Source organism: Aythya fuligula, chromosome 1 (genome assembly GCF_009819795.1).
Source record: "Aythya fuligula isolate bAytFul2 chromosome 1, bAytFul2.pri, whole genome shotgun sequence".
NCBI lineage: Eukaryota > Metazoa > Chordata > Aves > Anseriformes > Anatidae > Aythya > Aythya fuligula.
Window position 1 is genome coordinate 91616773 of NC_045559.1, and position 18924 is coordinate 91635696.

The 18924-nt window shown below is 36.5% G+C and overlaps 1 protein-coding gene across 1 annotated transcript in view; it reads right to left on the bottom strand.

The window, feature by feature from the left end:
* Positions 1-18924, bottom strand: part of CBLB (Cbl proto-oncogene B) — a 133017-nt gene that overhangs the window by 41944 nt on the left and 72149 nt on the right. Inside the window, exons 5-8 of the mRNA XM_032206243.1 lie at positions 9945-10101; positions 5454-5575; positions 3331-3468; positions 1770-1857 (exon numbers count right to left, since the gene is read on the bottom strand). Coding sequence (XP_032062134.1) covers positions 1770-1857; positions 3331-3468; positions 5454-5575; positions 9945-10101 — 505 coding nt within the window. The remainder of the gene's footprint in view (positions 1-1769; positions 1858-3330; positions 3469-5453; positions 5576-9944; positions 10102-18924) is intronic.

Consider the following 18924-nt stretch of genomic DNA (forward strand, 5'->3'; position numbering starts at 1 on the left):
TATGGTACAAATATCCCCTCAAGGTGACATGGCAACTGTCATGCACAGATCATTCAGCACTTTGTATCCTTGCAGGACTGACTGTAAGATACAAGAACTCCTTCAGGTGAAATAAATAATAGATAAAACTCAAGTCTAGAACAGCTTTCTAGATTTTGGAAGTATATTATTGGGGAACTGGAAATCAAACATTTCTATGAAGCTTTTTTAGTCTTGGAAAAATAAATTTTGAAAGGTTGAAGTAAGAAAAATCCAGATCACTGGAAAATAAGCAGCTATTGCCCAGTAAAGGGAGCGGAGAAGAGACTAGGCAAAAGAGAAAAGCAATAGTCTGTATTTGTAGCTATAGTCTGTATGCACTAAAGATGCTTATGGCGGAGCTCTTGCAAAGAATCCATCTGCAGCAATCTGGCCCTGGAGCCAGTTTTATAGTATCTTTTAATAGTTTAAGCAGCTCTTAGTGGCAGTGTTAATCTACTGCAGTTAAGATATTGTTTAGGGCAACATTCACATATTTCAGACTCTCTGCATTAACTAATGATTTCTTCATAGCTACAAGTTCAGAATCAACTGGATTCATTTAGTGTATTCAAAATACAAGATGACTTGCTTGGGGAGAACAAGGTTTTATCACTGAAAATGTCTAAGCTACTTTTCCTTTCTTTGAGAAAGGAAAATAAGGATACAAGGCTATAAAAACCTTTTTGTGCAACACGTCTGATATCTCTGTGCTACTCTTTCCTTACTATTCTAATTCTGCATAGCAAAGAGGGAAGTCAGACTGGTAGACATGCTCACGTTTTCTTTCAGCAATTGTTTTAGGAATTCTCTTAATTAGGAGATATATTTTCCTAATGGTATTCCTTGAAATAACATAAATGGCAACAAATACTCCTTTTCTAAAATATTTTTAGAGGTGTGATGCACAATTACAGCAGATTCAGTAGGTCACCCACTCAGCTCTGAAGAAATGGAAAACCATCTGAAAGAGTCGTATGTAGTCTGATGGCTCTCCTTGAACATAACCTCAAGTCTTCTGGACATTTTTGTCAGGAGAAATGCTCTGCACTGTATACCTGTACCTACTAGTAATGATTTCAGCACAATTTTTAATTAAGCCTACATCTTGTGGTAACTATTTCTTATTCTTTGAATATCAAACATCTGCACATTAGTATATTACATCGTCACTCAACAAGACTACAAAAACATCTAGATATTCTAATGTCTGGAAAGTGAGTCCCTTCAGGTACTTACTTATTCCTGTTACTTTTCCCTGATCTCTCTTTTAAATTGCACGATGGACAAAGAGAAAACAAGACAGACCATGGAACTGGTATTTTTGTGACAAATGAACGATATTTTTCCTCTGGGATCTGTCAGCATAATGTATTATTCCTACTCAGGCTTAAAAACTATAATCTGATCTTGATTTCATTTCTGTATTCTCATCTAATATTAGCAGAAGACTCTAAGCTACATTAACCTATAACATAAATAATGGAAAAAAAATAATAACCATTAATATATTTCTCATGCAGATGAGCCTTAGAATAAGCAAAACTTTCCAGGGCATACTGTCGGCATCACCATTAGCTCTAGAGTTTAAACAATTATTAACCTGTTCTTCAACTAAGCTCTTCTATCAACAACGCATTTTCATTCTCATTAATTCATTTTCACATTTTAATAAAAGCGTATTATCACTACTAGATGAGATAGTAAGAGAAGCAAAGATCACAAAGTAACTGATAAAATGCGCAACGTACCTGTGTGACCTTGATGTGATCATGTGGTGTGGGTTCACATAAACCTGTCAGATCAGGATTATAACTTCGTCCATCTGGGAACAGATAGCTGCATCACAAAAACATTAGTTTAAATATGCACACGTATTTAGCTTTATTAGCTAAATAATACCTATGACTTTTTAAAGGGACAGAATAAGTAACAGCAGACATTAAATAAAATTATCTTTCCTTAGCCATCTTTGTCACCTTTTGGGAGCAACTGAAATGCTACATGCATATATTGTTACATGCTAAAGTCCATTTATAAAACCACTGGAAAGAAGTTGACATCACATGTATAACTACCAGCAGAATGCATCTGAGCTTTATTAGATAACCTTTTTTGGGTAGCTTGATAGAACAGTATTTTAGATCTTCAATTTTACAGTGACCTTATACTTGCATATGTTCCTAGTGATCTCACCACTAGCAGCACAGTGGAGCTCAGTGACTCTATGGACTATTTCAACAAATAGAGCAGAATAGATATTGTTTGTGAACATCTGTATATTACAACAAGAATCTATACTGAGAATCTGAGGTGCAGACTGGACTTTAAGCAAGAACAGTTTATTTTAATCTTGTGGGAAATTAATAATAGGTTAATGATATTATGGAGTTCTATATTGAAATTTATGTTAGAGATAACTTGGAAACAGTTTCCTGAAAGTCATGTTGTAAAGTAGCATCATGAGAAAGTTATATTTAAATGGGGTCAAAAACTTCACCTAGCATTAGTATTCTCAGCTTCGGCTTTTGTTCATCCAGTTTTGGTAAAGAAAATTGAGTAGTAGTAATACTACCATAGTAAGTGCGTGTTATTTTACAGGGCAATATCTACAGCACCTTGATATCTTTCAAAATATGAACTTATACCTGAAATAAAATTTCTGGACAAAGGTGGACGGAGAAAATTTCAAAGTTTGCAGAAGAATTCTCAATCTTTTTTTGAGGACTGATTATTTCCTTTTTTGTTTGTTTGTTTGTTTTTTCCCCATTATAATCATGCGGATATATCAAAACATGTAACAGTGAAAAAAGATTCTGACACCGAGTATTTTTGTTACATGAGCTGAGTAAAAAATGCACTTCTCCCTATAAACTTAGATTCTCTTATAATTACAAATCTTTTCAGTAAACTATTAAAACCTGAAAACTTTCTGGCTGCACATTATATAAAAAAGCAATTACATAGCTTTTAAATCATTGTCCAGAGCTAGACACATGAGTAACTGTCAGTAGTAATTGCTCAATAAGCTTAAGTGCATTTGTGACTCTTACTGGGAAACAATCAATGTGACAGCTGCCCAATTTTATTTTCTCCTGGAATTTATCCGATATGTCTTTGGTTAACTTTGGTTAATGGAATTACCTGGAAACAAGAATAAAAAGGATGGTCCTTAATCTCCAAAGGAATGCCAAATACCATGTATACATTTTTTCCTCTTTTAAAGATCTTTAATAATTGCTCATCTGCAGCATAAGAAGAACAAGGAACCACGACTTAATACCCATGGTAACTATAAGAATTTGTACTTACAATCCTTCCCGGCTGCCATCAATCAAAGCTTGAAACAGAGGCTTATTGTGAGGTATGGTCTGCAATATGTTCCCATCGCCAGTCACATATCCAATGGCCCACTGCCCCAGGCGAGTGCAACTCAGTCTGAAAATATAGCTTGATAAAAACAGGATTAATAGAAAGTCAGTTCTAATCAGAGTTCAGCAAAATAAGCATAGAACCTTAAATAAACAAGCATCTTTTACACTGTCAGTTCCTCATAAGCAGAAATAGGCTAACAGTAGCTCCCTACACCCAACTTTTCATCTGCTTGCTTTTTAGTTCTCAAAGTGAAAGATTCACCGTGAATAGTCCTACTACATACATTTAGACATGCTCATAAACCTTTTCAAGGACACTGTATTATATTAACTCTCCATAGCTACAACATACACCCTTTGTGAACACAGAGGCCAATAATCTGAATGAATGGAAGGTTTGTTGAGGAAATAGAGAACACCTTTAAAAGGAACAGAAATGTGAATGAAACTATTCTACTACCAGTGTTAATTTTGTAAGTAGCTGAGCTTGTCAACAGGATGGAGGAAATACCACTTTTACTTCAGAAAATGCTAGATAATACCAACCCAATTAGACTTGCATTTAAATACTTGTGTGTTTTACAGGTGATATCTGGGAGTATCAAAATGCGTATGGTATCATAATGCAGACAGAGAGCACAGTAGGAAGAAAAGGAAGATCATCAACAAGAACGTTGGGTATAATTATTTCCTTTTTACTAAAAAGCCTAGTTGCTTTAATGTCAGACACCATGTCAAATGCAAAAATGTCATTCAGAAAAGCATCCCACAGTGAAATGCCACAAGCTTTGCCACAAAGCAGTTTTCCTTAATTATATGTCAATATTTTATTTCCTTCCAAACAAATTTAAATGATAAATCAGCCTCCATGAAGTTTGGCATAGCTCTTGCAAACTTCAGCAGGGCCAGCATTACTTTGAAGAAGCAATTAGGTCCTATTTGAACAGAATTTCTAATTTCCAGGATATTTTAGACTGATCAAAGAAGCAGTTTCAGGTAATGCCTCCCGCTTTATCTCCTTTTCACTTCAAATTCAGCGTTTCACCTAAGCAACTCAGAAAGTCATCTTCTGATATCTAAACAGAAAGTTATCTTAAACTATATTTACAAGGAACATTAAGACAATTTTCATTATAAAAGAAGTAAAAGAGAAATTATCCACAGAATCAGAATTAATAATAGAGAAAATACTAATACAGTGACCACTTGAAAAACCAACCTAGCAATCTAAATTCCATAACATTGCTTATGAGTGCCAAGCTAAAATCATTATTGGACTGGAACCAGGAGATTCTTACACATGCACTTGAAACAGACAGGTGACTTAACACGTGGTTTATTTGCTTAAAAAAAAATAATCAGAAGAAACCAAGTACAAAATGTATATATAGTTGTTTCAAGGTATTGCTACACTTCTCTAACAAGTTTCAAAATGACAAACTCTAATTATATATACATGTGGTCCTGAAACAAATTTAGAGACCTAGACATTAGGAAACAAAGCTTGAGAACTGAAAGGTAAACCTAGACTACAATTAATTTTGCCTTACTAGTGCGTAACAGTTCAACATGTCTTAAGAAGTACATTGTATTTTCAAACCTGATTTCCAAAAATGAATTGCTTGTCACACATAATTCAGAAGAACTGAAAAGCAATGAAAACTCTTTTTTCCTGTTTTCTTGTACTTGCTTATATTTACATGTGCTAATAAATATTGCTTTATTTCATAGAGTTGTAGAGGCATTATGATGTAAAAAATACTTCATGGTTACTAAACTCTCCAGTCTTAAAATCTACAGATCAACCATTTTCTGAAACCGGCCATTCTGTCCATTAGTATTAAACTATTAAAAAAAAAAGATATAAATACCATCCCAAATACAAAAATAAAACAACCTACTACTACTCTGATTCACCACCTAATCAAAAAGTTAAAAAAAGTATTCCTTCAATATCACAATGTAAGAATCACACATTATAGAAATATTGATCTAGAATAACTACGTAGCTCTAAAGACAACAAGATTATTTGGAAACCAGTAATCAGCCAATCCTCTCACCTCCCAGGCTTAGTGCTATATTTCTGCAACCTCGCTTTCACTTCATCATATGTCAGGAATGCCATATATCCAGGATGTGTCACAGCTAAGAAGTTCCAATTCCTTAAGATTGAACCCCATGGCTAAAAAGAGAAGAAAAACAATTAGACACAGCCAGTTAGCTACATATTTCTAATAAAACTCAAGCCAATTCATTAAAAAGATGCAAAATGTTTTAGGTTCTGCTGAAAAAGTATATACTTTTGGTTAAGGTCTAACAGTACAGAAGACTGTTCCACATATTCAGCTTTGTTGCAAGGATTCCTTCAAAAAAAATAATAAAAAATTTCAAGAATCATAGAATCAGCTAGAATGAAAAAGACCTTCAAGATGAAGTCCAACCATCAACAGAGGGACAATCACTTCCCTAGTCCTTCTGACCACATGTTTCTGATACAGGCCAGGATGGCACTGGTCTTCTTGTCCACCTGGGCACACCTCCAGCTGCCAATCAGCACCCCAAGATCCTTTTCTGCCAGGCAACTTTCCAGCCACTCTTCTGTAGGCCTGTATTGCTGTATGGGGTTGTGACCCAATTGCAGCACCCGGCCCTTGGCCCTGTGTTGAATGTCATGGGATTGGACTTGGCCCACTGATCCAGTCTACCCCTGCACAAGTCCTTCCTACCCTCAAGCAGATCAACAGCCCTGCTTAACTTGGTGTCATCTGTGACCTTTTGAGGGTGCACTCGCTCCCCTCATCAAGACTGCTGCTAAAAATGTTAAACAGAACTGGCCCCAGTGCTGAGCCCTGGGGAATCCCACTGGCGAACATCAAGGATAAACATTAGATAAAGATTTTGAAGACCTCGAATTTACATGATCTCCTGTTTGTAGCCACACAAACTATTAAGGACAATGTTTAGTGAGAAAATGCAGAGTATGGCTTTGGGATGGTTTAATCAAAACCCAACTAAGCCTATTCTTGAGTGGTTCTGAGGCACTCCCATAGGTAATGATAAGTACCACTAAGACATGAAGCCTAGTAAAAACACTTATTGGAGATGTTATTCTTTTTCTTATTCTCTACTGATTGTTTTCTTCAGTTACCATAAATATATTAGAATGAGAAAACAAAACAAACATCAACAGCAACTCTATTGACCTGAATAACAAATGCTTCAGAAAACTTGGTGAAACATGCCTGATATGCTATTACTTAAAAGAACATTAAATATTTCTTTACTGTGAAAGAAGAATGATTTTTAAGGAGTGGGTTAATACAAACATATTAAGTGTTCATAGGCATCACAGGAAATACAAGAAACTGCCTCTCAATGGTTTAGAGTATTTCTGGTTTTAATGTATTTCTCAAAATATCAGGGCAAGAGAAGTTAAGCAACAGAAGAGAAGAAACTCGTGTTCTTGTGTGCCCTGAAAATTCCTTTCAAAGGGACTTCTAAAGGCTAGCAATGTAGAGATGAAATGCTTTTTAAGTGATGCACTTGAGCAAAATATTGTAACAGTAAAATCATATTGTAATTATGATACACTCCCTAGGCAAATCCTAACCGTTATTTAAACACGTATGAAGACTTATTTCAGAATGCATGCCTCTTCAAATCAGATACATGGAATGGAACAGTAAGGTTTTAGCACAAAGGCCATAAGAAACCGCAAATATGAAAATTTGTACAAAACAAAGGAAAAAAAAAGCTATCATAGATGCAACACCACATCTTACCAGGTACTCTCTACATTTTCACTGAAGATGGATGTGACGAGGCTAAATCACATGAAAAATGTTTGTTACCCTAACTAAAGAAAAAAGGGAGCTGACTCTTCCCCTTTTGCCATACCAACGCCGATACTTCCTCACAAAAACACAACAATCTTCCTGTTTTGTGGGATTAAGTCAAAAATGATGATCAAACATTCAGTACTCTGAAGATTTTTTGGACTGTGGTAATGTGTGCAATATGGTGTACGCTATATGGTTCACAGTGTACAGTAACAATATATTAATTCTATATAATTATTCATATATAATAAGTATTAAAAAAATACATACAAATTCCTTGGTTGATTACAACCATCAAGCTTTTAAGCAGATATTATCTTCTTCTAATGCTTGGACTTTCTACAGAGCATCCCATTACTGCTATATGAAGATGACATGACAGTAGGACTGAAAATCAAAGGGCAAGAACTTGAATGTATTGAAAAATTGGAAAATCTAAAATGGAAAAGGTTGGTACACTTGTTCTCCTAGAGAAGTATTTTTGCATAAAAGGTCAACTTCATTGAACACGTTAACAGTGACGGAATGAAAATCCTTTTCTTCAAAGCATCCAAATATACTGCCATGCTAACTTCTCTCTGGTCAGAGAAACAGCACTGAGAGTTGTGCATGCATACAAGGGAGAGGCAGGGGGAGCAGCTTCACTTTTACAGGATCTCCACAGAAAGTAGACTTGCTTTCTTCTGTGAATAAGCATCATTGTAAATGTAGCTTTTCTGTAACAACCCACAGTTGGCAAAACAGTATTTTGATTACTTCAACAATTGGGATTTTCTCTCCGTGGGTGTATGCACACACAGTTACGGAAGCAGTTCAAAAACTCAAGAAGTAAAATGTAACCTCTGGGAGAGATTCTCAGACCAAGTTCAGTGCAAGTTCACTTGAATACTTACACAACTATTGCACAAGATGGTAATCAGTTTGGCAAAAATTCTCTGCTTCTTTGTTAAATTTAAAGTTAATCCTAACCAGTTTTCTTTACTTATATCAGTACTGCTGATCCCCTTTTCCTAGCACCAGGCATGGTAACAAATGAAAAGAGCAATGGCCTGACATAGAAGCTAAGCAATGCGAATTCATTGGTTTGCAAATCAAAGAAAAAAATCTCATTTGAGACTTCTGTCCTGAAGTTTAAAGCAATCTACAGGACTCCACAAAGAGCCAGAAAAAAACATTACTTCTCAGATCACTCACTTGTTTAATCAAGTATAAGATTTAAAAAAAAAAAAAAAAAAAAAAAAAAAAAAAAAAAAAGGTAGTTGTTTGCTTTATCTGTGAGCAGAATGAGAGAGGGAATCAAATCCTATAGAAAAGAACCTTGAATAAATGCATTTCATAGTAATATAATGTTGAAGCCAATAGGCCTCTGACATTTTGCAGTGAAGTCTTGAGACCAAGATCTGGTCTTGACTAATCTGAAAATCTGAACAGATTGCCAAATAATGAATAAAAGGGAGAAACTTTTACAGAATAGAAATGGACCCAAGGCAGCAATGTTCAGGCAGGAATGTTTGATCATATCTGCACACAAAAAGCAAAGCTTAGGGGGATTTTGCTGAACAGCAACACCAGAGAACCTCCCAAGTTTTATTCAAAGCACTATAACCTGCATGACTTTGTTTTTAAAAGTGACCAAAACACGTGGTTAAATTAGAAAGATTACTTACACCTTAACATTTTAAACTCTGATACAGTTCTGACTCAGAACAGAGAAGAGATGATCAAAACCAAAACTCTAAACTAAAACCGTTAATCACCTTCTACCAGATCTTAATATCAACTTTGTAATAGCCCCCTTTCCCAGAAGAACAAACCCAATGAAGCTAAACAGATTATCACAAAACACCATGGAAGATGGAACAAACATATGGCCATGGCTTTGGTGTAATATTGGTAATTTGTACATATCTCCAACAAGGTAAAGAACAATATGCCAGTTTAGCATTCTAGGGGGGTTAAAAACACATAAACAAACAATTAAATATTTGGATACTTCACAGATAACTATAAACAAAGTAAAAATCCAAAGTGACAAATTCAGAATCAATGCATTTAATACAGATGAAAACCAGCAAAGCCTTCTATATTGACTCAAATACTCAAAGAATGTCCCCCTTAGAGTATGTTCTGTAGAAAGGGCACAAGGTTAACAGAGGCATGTAATATTTCTCTGAAATAAGCTTGCATGTATGTTGTTATCTACTGACAATAACACAATCAATGCTATTCCCACAGATAGTCCCTGATTATACATAAACAGTAGAACGTTATTAATGGCAAAAATTTGTCCATTTAAAAAAAAGAAAAAGAATTAGGCCTACACTTCATAAAAAAAAAAAAAAAAAAAAAAAAAAAAAGAACTCTTATGCAACTTTCTTGATATGTTTGTAGAAACAATTCACCTGAGTATATGTAGCTACAGAAGTACAAAGAAATAAACAAATAATATTTAGATAAGTACCTGAATGTCTACATTTGTAGGAATGCATTTAAGAATAGTGCAACATATGTAAACAGCAAACACAAATATATTGTGATCATATGTATGTGCAGGAATGAAGAAGGTGCTGCTGGATATCTTTTCCAGGTGTCAGTTTTGGGGCATCAGCATCCATGTCCAAAAACATTCAAATTCCTGATCCCTAGGTACTAGTGACTCAGGTCACTAAGGTTCTTGAAGTCATACAAATATCTGAAATTGTCAAGTCTTACCTGAAATAATCTAGTGAAGATATCAAACTCAAAAATTGAAATGTAGTCATTGCAGGTCAAGTCAATAGTAGATTTAAGAGCCATTGCTTCCAAACCAGAGCTTATCTGATGAACTTCATGAAGGCACTGCCTGAACACTTTCCATGGCACTATAGTTCTGTGAGGGGGGAAGTAATAAATTTAATAAAATCCCAAATTTAATACCTTATTTAGACAGCAGAGATTGACTTTTGAAGTAGTGGCGCATTCATTCGGTTTCTCAACAGAGAGAATCAAGTTATTTGAAAGGAGCCTAAGGAAATGAAAGAATGGTTTATCTTCCCTTAAACACAGTGGAACAAAGAGACACTTTATTTTGCAATGATAAATATTCAAGCTTCCTTAGGACAATAGAAAGAACACTGTGGAAAATGAAATATTCTACCAAGCAGGTACAGTAACCAACCTTGCACTGTCTCAAAGTTAATGTAAAGGACCGCCTCTGTGCTTGGTAAGGAACTCCCTTCTTCACAGCCTCTCTTCTCAGAATGATAAGCATCAATTTAGTATCTACTGCAATAATATTTTTTAAAACTTAGGCGCACTGGCCAAGTAACCTTCTTATAACGAACATCCAGATACCACCACCACTGGGCCAACGTTTGTTACAGCCTGTAACAGTTACATAAATATTAGAAGACATCTTCTCAGATCTTCACCTGCACAATGGGGAGTATATTCAGAGTAGCGAATGTGGGAAAGTGTGGGGAATCAGGATAGAGAGTAAAATTATCTTCCTTAATACAAAGCCACAATCTGTCAAACTCAGTTTCCATTTGCATAGATAATGCAGTTTAGTTATTTTGCCAACCAGGTGCTTATATTTGGAATCTGACATGAGGCTGATCATTTGAAAGTTCTCTATTTCACCACTCTCAAATCTATGAGAAACTTTTCACTAGTAGCAATTCTTTTTCTCATGTCATTGGGATCAAACCCAAATTTTGAAAAACCACAACACCTTCTCTTGTAAAGGTTCTGCCTCACACCGAGGACAAATGATACGGTATTCAAACATACGTCAACTAACCAATATATAACCATTAATCAATATATAACGATTTTCAGGACTTAAGTTCTCACACATTCCTAGTAATATTTTTAATGACTGCTAAATGTCAAAAGAAGACAAGAGACATAGGCCTCACATACTCATCAACATTTTCTTGCAGTTTTTATTAGTTTACATTGCCTTATTTTTATATGGGTCAAAATACTTTATTGCAGCTTTTCTATTTCCTTATGTGGGAATGCGTATTACTTGGTACTACAATATTGTACCAACTGTTATTAAGTTGGTTCTGTATAATACATATTTTAGAATTAAACCATATTAAAACAGGTAGCAATTTGAAGTACAACACCAAAGACATGCTCCTGTATTTCTACCACACCAAGCATTCATTGTATTTGTAAATGTTATTTGGAGGCTTACATTAAGAAAGTCATAAACTGCAAAGTTTAATAGATCTCAGCAGATACTTTCATCTGTGTACGAAAAACAGGAAACCACAAAGAGCTGAAGAGAGATACCACATCAGATGCCATTTAAGAAAGAATGCACATCAAATTTTGATTATGGTAAAGAGAGAATGAAATGTTGCACTAAGTTCAGAGAACAAAATTGGAAAACTTAAGTGCTTCTGTGGTGTTAAAAGTTGCCTTCGTTCAAGTGCCTATTGTTTATTTAGTTCCTGTAACTGTGGCTCTGAAATATCTTCTGAATCTCTCTGTAAACCACCTGAACAGTAAGTACTAAGATCACACTGAAATGGGGTCAGAGTTAATTAATCCCTAAATAAAAAATATCCAATAATCTAAAAGGAAAGACTTTAGCCATTAGAATTTAACCTTAAGAACTGCTTTTTCATGCCTCGTCTGAGACAAATTCACGAAAACATGTTAATTAGATTTGATCAATAAGTAGAATCGTTCACCATCTATCTCTTCATTAGCCTGTAGCTTCCCCCGACCCTACCAGCAATGAAGAAAATACACAGAAGTCTTCAGAAGACTTTTTTTTAGAGCTCTGCTTTGGCTAAGATAGCAAACGTTGGAAGTGAGTGATTAGCTAATGAAATAACACTTAAAGTTATTTTGTGGGATTTCTCCAAGAAAAAGTGTCCAAAAAATGAGGTGTCCCATACGTAAAATTGAATATGATCAGTCGAACTGTTTTCTGCTGAACTTTATGGAACAGGTCTTTTACCTTCTGCTTTGTTAAATAAACGGTGAGAACTGGTTGTCAAAACACGTTAATCCCTATTTCTCAGCAGCTACTTTTATACAGCCCTCATCCCTAAATACTTTGAGAAAGCACCAGCCAGGGATCATTTCTCCCCGTGTCTCTCTTCAGTTTATATATACTAACTGCTGTGCTCTTTTCTGATCTCGCAGACAGCACACGCATGCTCCTATAAGGGTGTTGCTGAACCTTCACAAGGTTCAGGATTCTGCAACATCCTCATACACTTCTCAAGAACTGAAACCAGGTGACCTTTTAGGCACACTGCAAAACACCCTCTGACAGAGAGCTAGGAGAGGGTTCATTCAGAATGCTTCCCACAGCGATGAAGGAGTGAAAGAGTCTTTTGTACATGTTGTGTTTTTGTTTGAATGAACATTTCACTGCTGCTATTTTCTTGTGTTTTAGGGAATGTACAGCCTTTGAAAGGCACCTTTTCATTATTTAAATCTAGAGTTATTTTAATTGTTTAGGGAGGGAGTGGAGGGTGGCAGGGGCAGCAGGAGAGGGAAGAAAATGGGACCAATCAAATCAAAGTTTGAGACTGGAACCGTCCGAGTTAGGAGCACACTTAGAAAATTGTTTAAATATAGAGAGATTTTTTACCAAAAAAATGCCCTTACAAAAAGAAAAAAAAAAAAAAAAAACAATCATGATGAGATAATGCCTGCAGCATTCAACTCCTGAATCACAGAAAGTATCTGCTACAAATATTTTCAATTATTTTTGTCCTTGTAATATTTTTTGTGCCATGCTGTAACGATACCCTGCACTAGAGGCTGGCAGGTATTCTGCAAAATGCCCGATGCTATTAGGCTGACCTGTGGACACTCGTCTAGGAAGAGAAGACTTAGTCAGCTCTGCTACAGCTCTTCAGAAAGATCTGATACGACAGCCCTGTAACATTAGTTCTCTATAGAATTAGGTTGAGTAAGTGCACTCAGTATTTCATGTATTTGGTTGTAATTACATAAGCCACCACTTGTAGTAGAATGCACACAACTGCAGCTGAGTGATTGCACTTGACTCAGTTTTTGATGTCTAAGGTTAATGCATCAATTTAAAGAAAGAATATACAAAATAAAAGAAATAATCCTGATTTTTTTTTTTTTCTGAAAAGACTTCCTGCACACATCTAATCTTTCTTAAATCAACTAAGCGATCTGTATCCTGGCGTTCACCTTGGGGTTGCCTTCTTATTTAAGCGTCTTGTCAAAAAAAAAAAAAAAAAAAAAGACAAAAGCCATTTCCTCTCCAAGCCTCTCAAAACACTGAAATACTAATTAAAATACTAATTCTCCACTTTTTTTCTCCAATAGTAAAATTAGTAAACATATTTAAAGAATAACAATTAATTCACAAATGCTCTGAACAAAGTACAAACCTTATAAAAAATACTTTCATATAGGATGGCATCTATTTATTGTTATTGTTATCTCAAAAGAGCAGTGTCAGTCAAAATTCTCAAAATACAGTATCTTAAACACCAACCACACAATTTCCATATGCCTAAAGGAGAAGGATTAGAGTCCAGGACGTAATTTTCAAGCAATTTAGCAGAGGAATTTAGGTCCTCCTTTTCCTCCTGTCCAGACCATGTGTAGATGGGAATTTTTTTTAAAACTCCTTGAAAGTAACTGCATTATTAAAAAGCAAAAGACATTAAAATAAACCTGGAGAGGAAGTAAATATTTTCTGAGAGTTTTCAGAGTACAGTTTTTCAGTAGAACTACAGTAATGCAGCTATTCTGGAACGACAAGTGACACTGCATCCATCTGAACTACAACAGACCACAGGTATGTCTAGGAAGGTAAACACGTACCTGTGTAACTTACAGTGAACATTTCTGTCTCCAAGAGACTCTCTCAAACGTTGCCAGAAAACATAACGTGAAAAGGGCATTACTGTATTCACAGCAAACTCAAAAATATTCAAGTAAATACTGACCCAGATAGAAACAACATTCCTAGCACATCTGCAGTGAGCAATGTGGAGTTTAGTTTACCATCACTGAACAGAGCATTTTCTTATGTTGCTTCAGTTTTAAGTGAGAGGCCACATATTTTCATTGCTTCTGAGCTGCAGAGCAAACAACTGACACACTTGAGAAGTTCAGTCCTAAGGGAAAAAAGGAATTCCGCCATATCATGCCAGTACATTCGTTAGATAGTGACATCATGCGGAACAAATATAGACAGTTCTAGCGTGAGAGAGAAGGTAAAAGGGAGAAAATGAGCCTTAGGAAATAGGGAATATACACCACTTAAAATATCCGTTTCCAAAGCCACATAACTGGACATTGCTTGTGAGACAGCAGGTTAGTACTTCCTTAAGGGACACAGGAAGTCTGCATTTCCTGAAGAGTCCCTAAAGAGAGAAACATATCTATGTATTTCCAATTCTGATCTCCAACCACAATCCAAAGCTCTTGCAAGCTTATTCAGTTTAAAGTATTGCCTTTCCTGCCTATCCACCAAGAATCTGTTCTCCTGTCTCAATCTTGTGCATCAACTATTGTAACTTTCCTTTTCTATCCTTTGTATATGCAATTTTACCTTATTCTCAGCCATCTGGAATAGCTATGAAAACTGCTGTCCTTTTCTGCTTAGTTAATCATATCTTGCATCTTTCCACTGACTAGCTCTTCTCTGTAATATTATCTATCTTGTTCAAACCTGCTGATATATTTGTACAAAAAAGATTTAGGGAGATTTGTCTCTCTAGCCCTTTGGTTATGATACGTTCTGCCTCTGGCTCATTTTTTTTTAAACAAGGGTACCAACAACAAGCATACATGTATTTCCCATGCTGCTAATTAGCCAAGGAAAGAACTGTCCTTTAAAAGCTCCATTCCCTGTTTATTTCCTTCTCTTTATGTTTTTTTTTTCTGTTGCCAAAACACCTATCTTTATGGTGATAAAGGCTATGGCACTCAGATCAATGCCTCTTCCTCTTTCTTTTCTCTGTATCTTTTGCTTTCTCCTTACACTTGAGATCATATTCAGATTAGAAGCTCTCTAGGCCAAGACCAACTCCTTCAGTCCATATTTTTACAGTGTTCAGGCAACTGGGTGGCTCTTGGGCACTATCAGCAGCATAAACAGGAAACCAAGTAATAAATTAAGGGGATCAACAGGGTGTTAAAACCAAGCTTATCTGAGGTCTCATTTTCTGACAGCCGAATGTTTTCAAGTCTTGCATTGTGATCCACGCCTGTTTTACTGCTTCTCTGAACCCAAGCCACAGAGGCTATGTCAGCTCTACCCTGAGCCAAACAGCACTGACCACAGCAGAACCACAACCACTCAAAATTCTATAGTATCAATCCGAAATACCCTGTTTAACTGCTACTGAGAGATCAATAGCCACATTTTCCCCTAAATTCCAATGAAAACAAAATAAATGTTTGAGGCCTAAACTGGAAAGAAGAAGAAACAAAAAAATATATATAATATTGGAGCTTTAAAATATTAATGTGTTTGACCCTAGCAGTGAAATAATTTCCATTCCCTTGGAAACTAAGGGGGGGAGGACGTCAGTGTATCTGACAACAATAACAAAAATGTTTTCATTTTTTTAAGGTTTCACAATGAAGTGTAAAACATTAGAAGATAAAATAAGTGGTAGAATTTTGGAAAAATGAAAATCTAAGAACATTGACATTTTGATGCTGATTCATTCTGCAACATGAAGACAGCCACAAATCACAAATTTCAATAGTTACAAAGCCCTGCATGACTTCACCATAGCTTACAAATTCAGGGGCTGGAAAGATCTGTTAGGTCATCTCACCCACTCTCCTTCTCAGTTCAGGATTGCTCCCAGTGGTATTTTGCACGTTTTTACTCAGAACAGAAAATAAGTAAAAGCTGTAAGGTGCTATTAAAATGAGTGAGGAACTGGGGAAAATTAACATCAAACACTATACAGTGATAAAATGCAGATAATGAAGAAGCGATCGGATTATGTTTTATATGCATATTTACAACCCACTGGGGATTACTAAAATATCTGTAAACGAATGTAACTGCTGATTACATGCCTTCCAATTTCACAGTACCATTTGCCATTGCTGTTCAGCTATGTATTTAACTATCGTTTGCCTCAGCACAACTATAATGGTAAACCCCAGATAGAGATTCATTCCATTAAAACCACTTGCTCCAGTAACTGCATTCCAGTAACCAGTACAAAATTAGCTCGCACCTTCTCAGTCTGACCACTTTCCCGCTTTTGACACTACCAAGCCCCTTCTTGGTATGGAACTTAACCTCAAATCTTGACCTTGGCTTTGGTGTAAAATTTATCCCTTAGTTCTTTTTCAGACAGTCCTTGTATTTTCTTTAAGAGCCTGTCTTCTTCCTCATAGCCAATGAGCTACGTAGGCTCTTGGCCACTCCGGTCCTTCAGCCTTTGGAAAATTCTTGCTCATTTCTGGCTTTTGTTTTCACGAAGCTAATCCAAAATTCTCTCTATTCCTTTGTATCCCTGACAGCTTTTCTCAGTCAGCTTCCTTGACAAAATCCATACACCAGGACTCTCCTGGGCCTTCTATTTGGACACAGTTGATCTCACCCCCTACTATGGATACATACTTTGCCCTTACAGAGAAACCAATTCTTCCATTTCTTCCCTCATCATGCTGCTGAAGACCATTTTCTCCCTCCATCCACATTATCAAAATCTCATAATCTCCCATCTTGGTTTATCAGTCAGAACCCCCCCCCCCCCCCCCCCCCGAAACAGCTAAAACCCTTATTAGTACTTTCAGACCCTTTCTAAATGTCTTATCACTTTTGAGATTTCCCTTTCTCCCCTGAAACATAGAATTATTAAGGTTGGAAAAGACCTCCAAGATCACCTGGTACAACCATCCACCTACCACTAACAAGTCATGTCCCTAAGCACCAGGTCCAACCTTTCCTTAAACACCCTCAGGGACGGTGATGCCACCACCTCCCCTGGGCAACCCATTCCAATGCCCGAGTGCTCTTTCTGAGCAGAAATGTCTCCTCATTTCTAACCTGAACCTCCCGTGGCACAACTTGAGGCCATTCCCTCTAGTCCTATCACTAGTTACCTTTGAGAAGAGGCAGACCCCCAGCTCCCCACACTTTCCTTTCAGGTAGTTGCAGAGAGCAATAAGGTCTCCCCTAAGCCTCCTCTTCTCCAGACTAAACAACCCCAATGCCCTCAGCCACTCCTCACAGAACTTGTGCTTCAGGCCCTTCACCAGCTTTGTAGCCCTGCTCTGGACACACTCCAGGGCCTCAATGTCCTTCTTGTAGTGAGGGGCCCAAAGCTGAACACAGCACTTGAGGTGCGACCTCACCAGAGCAGAGTACAGGGGAATGATCACCTCCCTGCTCCTGCTGGCTAGCTATGCAATACTGGAAAACCTCACTCTAACTATTTAACATTTTATTTCTTTTGCACTTGGCCTATGTAAGGGCTGCTGATTTCCACTATCAAGTTATCTGCATCTCTCATGAGTACCATAGCATTCTCTAGCTACTGACATTATCTATAAGTTTTGTAATACTGAATCAGAAATGCAAAAGTTGAAGACGGATTTGAAAGCCAAGAATTTCTGAAGTTATGTCAGCATACTGTTCTGATGGAGCCATTCAATTCCTTTGCTGAGATCTACTTGTTTTTTTCTACAGAAAAGTCAAAGAGCAGCTACATATGTGATCACCAGAGACTTTCAATATGCCTAGCTATTTATTCTGCTGAGTTCAAAGTCATGTGAACATACATCCGACTTGTTTTAAACACTAAAACAATGACTGCATTCTATGATACTTATTAATAGCAAGCTGAATAAACTTGAGTTACAGCAGCAAAATTTTGCAGCAAATGTCCAGACAGACAAATGTAACAAAGCTAAAAAAAAATTAAGTTCCTCATTCACTGGGGGAGAGTGGTGAAAGAAATCAGATACAGAAAAAACTCTTTAACTACAAATTGGGCTCTCTGAGACTGCATCTTTTGGATTTTATTCCTCAGCAAATTAAAACACGTTGCTTTTTCTTTTACTACAGTTTATCCATCAGAAGTCAAGATCCAGTGAAACTTCTTATTCGTGCTCTATTCTTGAGCAGAATTCCTTACTGACCTCAAAATAATGGCTGCTGTTTTGCAAACAGGTGAGGAGCCCAGGCTTGCCCTGTAAAATAGAGATGCATCCAGGGAACATGTAATAGAGTTCCTCCCAGCACGTCAGCAGTTGCAGTATATAACTCACCAGACCTGGAAGTTTAACAAGACCCTAGGGGCCTACCCTTAGGTGGTCAGGTTAAAAACAGATTTTATCATTTGTTTGCAACACCCTAAATCTTGATGTAGACTTTACTTTTAGGGAAGTGATACTAGCCTATTTGCAAACTAATTTGTCATAACAGGCCCATTGTAAAAGATGTTGCTAAAAGGCATACCTGCCATATATTTCTAAATGGATTAGAAGACAATTAATGTTTAAAAAGCTTCAGGCATTTTGTGTAATGAACAGATTAAACGTAATGCCAAAAAAAAAAAAAAAAAAAAAAAAACACCTTTCCTCATCTGTTTATTTGTCATACATGCTGTTACATGCTTTACAGTTACTCAAGCACAATTAACTAAACCTGAGATAATGCCAAGGCTGCCAAGCATATATCAACTCCTCACTGCTTAGAAGACAGGTAAATAAAACA